The sequence below is a fragment of the Leuciscus leuciscus genome, assembly GCF_965113295.1.
Source record: "Leuciscus leuciscus genome assembly, chromosome: 15".
In the NCBI taxonomy this organism is placed as follows: domain Eukaryota; kingdom Metazoa; phylum Chordata; class Actinopteri; order Cypriniformes; family Leuciscidae; genus Leuciscus; species Leuciscus leuciscus.
The window spans coordinates 41,688,281-41,696,321 of record NC_138739.1 but is presented as its reverse complement, the minus strand read 5'-3'; the positions used below and the strand labels follow the sequence as shown (position 1 = coordinate 41,696,321).

Below are 8,041 nucleotides of genomic sequence, written 5' to 3'. Positions count from 1 at the left end.
AAAGGCCAAGGACACAAAAGTGCCTGTAGTTGGAGAATCACCCTGATACTTTCTGCAAAAAACAAAAAAACATTTGATTCCTTTCATTTGTTTTTGCTTTACATTTTACACTTTCTTTATTTTCTTAATATGACTAAGCCATACTAAGACTAAGCGAAGAGTTTCACTCGGGCAGATCTTCTGTGAATGCTCTCTGGAGTAAGGCCATTTAACTGTGATCAATACAATATTATTTTAGCATCAAAACAACGCTTGAGGATCCATACAAATGAGAAGCTTCACGTTTGCTGTGCTATCTCAAAGACCACCAAACTGTCTGTTCCTGTGAAAAGCATCATTGTTTGTAGGATTTTTTAAATGTTCTAAACTATTACTGAATTGCATCGAGTTGTGTTGCTAATGAAATTCAATGGTTAACAATGGGAACAAACAATTTTTTTCCCTCAGCTTTGAAATGTGATGAAGACCAGGACATGGAGAGGCCTAAAGCAGTGCTTCTCATGGTCATTAAGCAGCGACCCAACATTTTTTTTTGTATGTATATATATATATATATATTATATATGCTAAATAATCATGAACACAATGCCGGGGTGAAATAGGTTGTGATGGTAAAATCTTGCCTAGGGCAGCAAATTGGTCAGAGCCGGCCCTAAGAGAATTGTATTTATTATTTGGGCATTCAAACATTAGGTTTATCATTTTAATTTTGTTAAGATTTTGAGTAAAAACAATAGTTTCCTGTATGGAGGAAGAAACCTGCAAACAAATAAATGATTGATAGGAGACACAAGCAAATAAATAAATATTACATGAGATTCACTTACCCGATTCAGAGACAAGAGTCAAATTTCCGGATAAACATGATTTAATGTTATTTAAACGTTCAATAAACGTTTTAAAAACAATTTGCAGCTGAAACACTAAATCCTAAATATGTAATATTATTTTTCATTTTTGAAATACATTTTCATTTAACATGGTTTGTGCTTCTGTATACATTCAGTAACTGTTTCAATGCTCCACTTTCCAAAAACAATAGTAAACAACGCAAAAGTAAATAATAAACACTTTGAAAAAACTTTAGTGGTTGCTCTGTAAAACCTCACTCGTTGTAGTAAGATCCCATGGTCATATATTTTTCACATAAATAAAGTGTGAAATGAGAGTTTTATGTGTATATGTTTTACACAAATTTAGTGTATATGTGTATGAGCCATTTGAATAGGCAAGGCAAGTTTATTTATACAGCTCATTTCATACACTATGGCAATTCAAAGTGCTTTACACAGAGAGGAATAAAAATAATCACAAAATAAAAGCAAGGAAAATTCAAACAGTTATTCAAAAGCTTTACATAGATAGGAATAGTTATACCGAAATGTATTTCGATTGATTGCATCATGGCCAGATAAACCTCAGGGCTAATACACGCACACATGGGCAAAGTAACAGCATTCTGTTCTCCAGAGTTTAGCAAATAATTGCCTTCCAAATTATGCAAGTGCCCCACGTTTCATTGGCTGTTTGGAGGTGAACTTTACCTTTACTCCACTCAGTGTGGATAACACATTGATTTTTTCCCTCTGTTAGTGCTGACCACTCACTTTTAACACCCCCACCATTAAAAACATATCCATGATTTTGTTGTTGTTTTTGCCCCAAATAATTATGCACTAACAGAATAAGTCTTTTCAACCATTGTCGATTGCATGTATTTTCTGTGGTAATAATATTTATGCAGCACATGTTGTCCATGAAGCTTGTTTAATTCATCTTCTTTATAATTTCATAGATAATAGGTAAATAATTTTTCCTATTTCTTTTACCAGTTAAAAGGTATTGGGAGCCAGAAACACCACTGACACATTTCATAATGAAGTTGATTTCAAAACTATATAATACATAATGTTTGCAAAAATGCATGTCCAAAGATAGTAAACTACCAAGATATGCTTAATTTTTTACAATTGTAGAACGTTCTGGAAAAAAAATGTACAACAACTTTTAATGGTTGCCTGCAGTAAATATCTCACCTTACAGTTCAAACAACCATAACCTGATTGTTCACTGCACATTACACTGAAGAGCATTGAGTAACACTTTACTTGAAGCCTTTTTCATTATAAAAGCATTTTAATGCATTAATTATGCCTTTTAATGCACCTTATACTATGGTCTTATAATTATAACCCAGTTATAATACATTATAGTACTTATCTATTCATTAAAAACACCTTTTTTTTTAAACACCCATGAGTCCAAAGTCAGTGCTTGATTGCAAAATGGACTACAGGCACTGAGAGGCGTATGTTGAATGAAATGGAAATTAAAAAACTTAATATTGACTTCTAAAGCCACTTTTTGTTACGCCTTTTCAATGCACTAATTGAACAATATGCAATTGTGCACTTCAGTTCAATGCACATATGCAATAATATTAGGTTTTTGAATTGTCTATCATTTGGGGACTTTTGTCTGCAATTTATTGCGGTTAATTTGATTAATCACATTATGTAATTCAATAGGCACAATGTATGATACATATAATAAAGTTTTTAATCAGTTGACAGCCCTAGCATAACACAAATGACATCAAATGAATGACACTTATTTAATGTAAATTAGAATTAAATATTTGTATGCATGATTTGCACTGAAGATGCAAAAACTACAAAAATGAAAAGAATTGTAGATATTTGAGTTATAAAGTGATTTAAAAAAAAAGATTTTCCAATGGATTTAGAAAATACTGTTTCAGCCTTACATACTTTACAATTTCACGTATTTCACGTTTAATTCAATGTGCTACTTTGTAATTTGTGAAATATACAAGCAATTTCTGATTTAAAATTGGGTAACACTTTTTTTACAGTGTCATTGTTACACACGTTACATGTAGTTACTGTAGTAAAAACTGTAAATTATACATAATGTAACTAACCCTAAGCCAAACCAAAGCCTAATCCTAACCATATAGTAAATACATGTAGTTATTTAATATTACTCAGTACTGTATAATTACAGTAACAAAAACACCTTAAAATAAAGTGTAACCCAAAATTGTTGTTCTTACACCAAATGTTTTCCAGTGTACTTTAATTCCAACAAAACCTCAAAGTAATGGTGATTTCTGCTTAATAGTTAGCCTGAGTTTATACTTGTGTTGACATCATTTACTTTGGCAAGCAACTCTGGCTCTAAATTGTTTGCTTATGTCCCCCGACGGTGTATATTATAAAGGTCTGTGCGAGAGAGGAGAACTTTTACTTGGTTGAAGATTGCAGTATGAGAGAGCTGGTGATATTAGCAGCTTTGGTCTCGGCTCTACACGCGGCCAGCCTCCATAAAGACAGTGATGTTGGGTACAAGTGTCAAGCAGATCAGGACAAAAACGCTACGTTAGCCGCCGAGCGGTTCATTAATGAACATCACCGCCATGGATACAAGTTCAAATTCATCTCGCTGGACAGTCGCAGTGCAGAGAAGAAGGTGAGCTTTCATGACAGTCTCTTCCTGAGTTTCAGAGTTTCAAAAGAGTGCTTTTAGTGTATTTCAACAACATAATGAAATAAATTTTTTTTTTTTTATGATGTGCAAACTGTCTTGTTTCTGCACAGATTGATCCTTGTGAGGTCGTCTTGGGAATTACCTTAGAGGAAACTGAATGCCACATTGCCAGTCCCAAACCTTTAGATCAGTGTACGACTAGAAGCGAAGCGCAGACGGTGAGCTAGACATCACAGACTCAGATACACTGCCTGTTATTGCTCTGAATATGACTTTTGTGAGTGGTTAACAGCCTTTTAATGTTCTCTTAATAGAAAGTGACAGCAAAATGTAATGTGACGGTCTCCAGCTTTAAGGGAAAAGCATCCGTGAAGAGCTACATCTGTGACACTGAAGCAGGTGCTGTAAACAAACCAACAGAGTGACTTTTCTTATTTAGTAGATCAACACTCTAGCCGTTCAAAGAACCCATAGCAATGTTTAAACTCACTTTAAATTACAGAAATTAGGAAATGCAACCCATGTAAAATTATAATGCAAAGTCAAATTAAGTTACATCTCACATAGTGATTGTATATTGCTCATAGTTTTGTATTTTGTTCCAGCTTCACATAAAATACTTGTGACAAAATGCCCTGACTGCCCCAGTCTACTGCCCTTGCACGATCCGAAGGGTCTGGAGAGTGTGCAAAGCGCCCTGAAGAAATTCAACAAAGACTCCAGTCATGCATCTTACTTTAAGCTGCTGGAAGTGGGAAGGATCAGTACACAGGTGACGTCTTTCAAACTCGGGTGGAGCTTGAATATTCTATGCAAGTACATGAATGGAAATGGACAACGGAAATTACATGATTTTATGCGTCATTCCATTCCAAAGTTGTCAAAATGCAACTTGTAACGCAGCGTAAATACCCGCTAAGTAATAGAGCGAAAGTTTGAAGCAAGTTTGTTAAAATTTAACAGTTTTCCGCAATGTGAATATTGAATTTAATGACACAGACAATTGAAGGGCAAAACACAGACACGCCAAACCAACATTAAAAAAAACTAGCGCCGTCAAAAGCTGACTGTGTTGTCGCCTCGCGATGTCAGCGTCTGGGCTAAAGTGCACACTAGTGCAAAGACTGAGAGAAAATAACTCTCCAAACCAGCAGCTGGCCGTCTGCATTTGTCATTTTTACACCAATTCCACTCAACACTGATATATTCAATAAAAATCATCACAAATGAAGATGTAAAATGCAACTGGAAAAAAGTTGAAAAAATTGCCACTGGTGACATTTCGGCAAAACTTCTTTGCGCATTTTGTGACAGTTTTTGAATTGAAATGTCCAGCGAATGTTGCTAAAATCGTGTTCAGTTTTATCAGACACAGATGAATGTTTAAATCTGGCAACGTTTTATTGAGTTGGTTGTTTTACGTATCACCCCAGTTCTGAATTGTAACGTCCGGCGAATGGTGCTACAGTTAATGCTCTATCTATGGGGAAAATGCAGGATAGTCCCGAAATTGGGAGCTTTGTCCTGCGTCCTGCAAGACATAAGCAGTGTCCCGTATTTCAGATATATCTGTATTATTTTCTGTACTACTACTACTATAAGAAATATAATAATAAAAAGTGCATTTGAAATATTTCAAAATATGCGTTTCGATATGGGTGTGTGTAATGTACAATGCAGAGCAAAACGTCAATAGTTTGAAAACGGTCATTACAACATTATTTGCTTGCATGTGGTTTGCAACTGCATGTTAACAGAATATTTGTCTGTTTTCTTAGTGGATGAGTTTCGGTCAAAGCTTTTTTGCTGAATTTGCCATTATGGAGACAAACTGTTCAAAGGAGGAAGCATCCCAGAAGCCAGAAGCATGCAAGGCTTTATGTGGAGATAAGGCTGTAAGTGCACAACATGTTCAATACTTTAGAACTTATTTAATTAATTACTATAATTAAAGGAAAACACTACAGCCAAAACCATTGTCCTTTAAGTCACTGGCCAATTTTGAGATTTTGGCCTATTACACTCCCATAACTCCCATAGTCTTATGTCAGACTAGTTCAAAGAAAACATCCAAAATACACAATTAAATGTTTATTTAATTACACTTGATCTATTTGTGTCTGTAAATTGTTAAGGTTATGTTTGGTTCCATGGACTATTATTTTGACATTCTGTTCCTGTTTCTCCTCTCTGTTTAGTTTTGGTTTCCTTAGTTACTGATTTTGTCCTTGTTTGTTTCTGAAGTTACATTATTATTTACACATGTGTCTTGTTTGCTGTCCTGGTTTTTCCTGTTCTGCTACCCATTCTGTTTTAGTTTATAAATTAGTTACTGTTGAAGACTTCTCATCCCCATTGACAAGCCGTTACAGAAGAACCACCATCTACAGAGTAAAGCAATTAGTGATGGACATCAGCCAATCATCTCCTTCTCAAATATAAAAAGGATCGTTCCCTCACACACTATCCTGACCACTCCCTCTGTGTGTTCTACAATACCAGCCTTAACAAGTCGTCCAAGGCACCCCCCCTTCCGTGGACCCCATGCTAGAGCCCATTCCTGCTACGGAACCAGATCCTGCAGGTCTGGCTGCCCAGTCCATTGTAGGGCCAGGAGATGAGCACTGGCTCATTGATTTGTGGTCTGAGGATCCAAGTCCCCACCCTTGAACTTTTCCCTCCTCTGCCTGTCCCGTAGAGCTGCCTCCTTCCTCCTCGGTTGATCCTGCCCAGCCTCCTAGCTCCTTCGTGCCAGTCAGTCCCGTTCTCTCTGCTGACTCCGTCCAGTTCCCAGGTTCGGTAGTCTCTGCTGGTTCTGTTCAGCTCTCTAGCCCCACCTCGGGCTTTCCGATCCCCAGCTCTGCCCTGTGAGGCAGATTCCCCTGCTGCACCTCGGGCCTCAGAGCCCCTGACTCCACCTTAATCTGTCAGCCCTTCGGCTCCGCATTGGCTCCACGCTCCCTCTGCTCCATCTCAGTCTGTCAGCCCTTCGGCTTCGCCTTGGCTCCACGCTCCCTCGGCTCCACCTCAGTCTGTCAGCCCTTTGGCTGCGCCTTGGCTCCACGCTCCCTTGGCTCCACCTCAGTCTGTCAGCCCTTCGGCTGTGCCTTGGCTCCACGCTCCCTCGGCTTCACCGTGGTCTGTCATGTCTTCGCCTCGGTCACCCTGGCTTCGCTGCAGACTTTTGGACCTCAGTCCTCCATTCCTCTGGCTCCACCAGGCTCCTCCTTCCCTATGGTTCCTCCTTTGTCCTTGCTCCCTTTGGCGTCACCCTGGTCTTCCAAGTCCCTGGCTCCACCTCGGTCCCGCAAGCAAGCAGCTCCACCTAGGCTTTCCAGACCAGCAGTGTTTATGCCTGTTGACAGTGTTTTCTGATTTATAGAAAGAGATATTCAAAATCTGCCCTAAACCTATAACTATAATTTCAACAAAATTAAACAACAATTTTGAACCAGGCTTTATCAAGCTTTCAGAGTTCTGTCTTGGAACTTTATGCAAATACAAAACAGTTTTCTTAACCTACTGTGATTAATCAATTGGGGAAAATATGGTGATACGGTATCTGCTAGTTAATTTTTTCACCATATTCACCTGTAGTGTCTTACCTTACAACTTCATACAGGTCCTTCAGTTCCTTCAAGATCTGTTGTTATGAACACCTCTCTTTCTCTTTTTCTTTCTCTAGCGGTATGGGTTCTGTAAGTCCTCTAAATTTGGAACTCCGGTACCAGGGGTTGAAGGTCTAGAAGTGGAATGTAAAGTTTATGAAGCTCAGGTATACATCTCGATAACACACTTAAACTGGAACAGTAAGTCCAGGTTATTTTCTTCTCTCTAGCTATATAATTATTGTGCTCTAATTGTTTCCAGAACTTAACTCATCCACTGCAACACCCCGCTCAGTCAAAGAGAGACTGTAAATTCCATGGACCCCACCGCCATCCAGGACATAAACCAGGGCATGATCACCCCCATCGCCCGGGACATGGAGGCCATGATCACAAAGAGAAAACACCTGACCAAAGGGGCCGTCCAGAACATGCTGGCCATGACCACAAAGAGAAAACACCTGACCAAAGGGGCCGTCCAGAACATGCTGGCCATGACCACAAAGAGAAAACACCTGACCAAAGGGGCCGTCCTGAACATGCAGGGCATGACCACAAAGAGAAAACACCTGGCCAAAGGGGCCGTCCAGAACATGCTGGCCATGACCACAAAGACAAAACACCTGGCCAAAGGGGCCGTCCAGAACATCCACACTACTGTCCAGAAGGCCCTTCAGGGCTTCCAGAATCAGCATCTGAGGGACACCATGAATTCCCATGCCATGGCTTTGTAAAAATACCCCCCTCTGTTTATCCAATCTGCCCCTTCCCTCCACTAAATATCTGCAAGGGCCTTCCAGACCGTGTACCCCCTCCTCCTCCTCCCCCTCCTCTTCAGTAACTAACACTAAAATCTACTGAGAAACATCCAGATGTTATCCCATATTGCAAGCTTTGAAAATATAAAAAACTGAACAACATAA

At 39.0% G+C, this 8,041-nt stretch overlaps 1 protein-coding gene across 1 annotated transcript; it reads left to right on the top strand.

Annotated features, from left to right (window-relative positions):
• Window positions 1-3,254: 3,254 nt before the first annotated feature.
• Window positions 3,255-8,041, top strand: ahsg1 (alpha-2-HS-glycoprotein 1). The gene is made up of 7 exons (XM_082138054.1): window positions 3,255-3,492; window positions 3,621-3,728; window positions 3,825-3,909; window positions 4,116-4,282; window positions 5,289-5,405; window positions 7,196-7,285; window positions 7,381-8,041. The coding sequence occupies exons 1-7, from the start codon at window positions 3,289-3,291 to the stop codon at window positions 7,957-7,959; spliced, it is 1,350 nt and encodes a 449-aa protein (XP_081994180.1). The 5' UTR covers window positions 3,255-3,288; the 3' UTR covers window positions 7,960-8,041.

Excerpts from the sequence above, each read along its gene's own strand:
- ahsg1 (XM_082138054.1), top strand. The coding sequence starts at position 3,289 with ATGAGAGAGCTGGTGATATTAGCAGCTTTGGTCTCGGCTCTACACGCG. Across the intron at positions 3,493-3,620 it reads GTCGCAGTGCAGAGAAGAAG|ATTGATCCTTGTGAGGTCGT; the intron begins GTGAGCTTTCAT and ends GTTTCTGCACAG. Across the intron at positions 4,283-5,288 it reads TGGGAAGGATCAGTACACAG|TGGATGAGTTTCGGTCAAAG; the intron begins GTGACGTCTTTC and ends CTGTTTTCTTAG.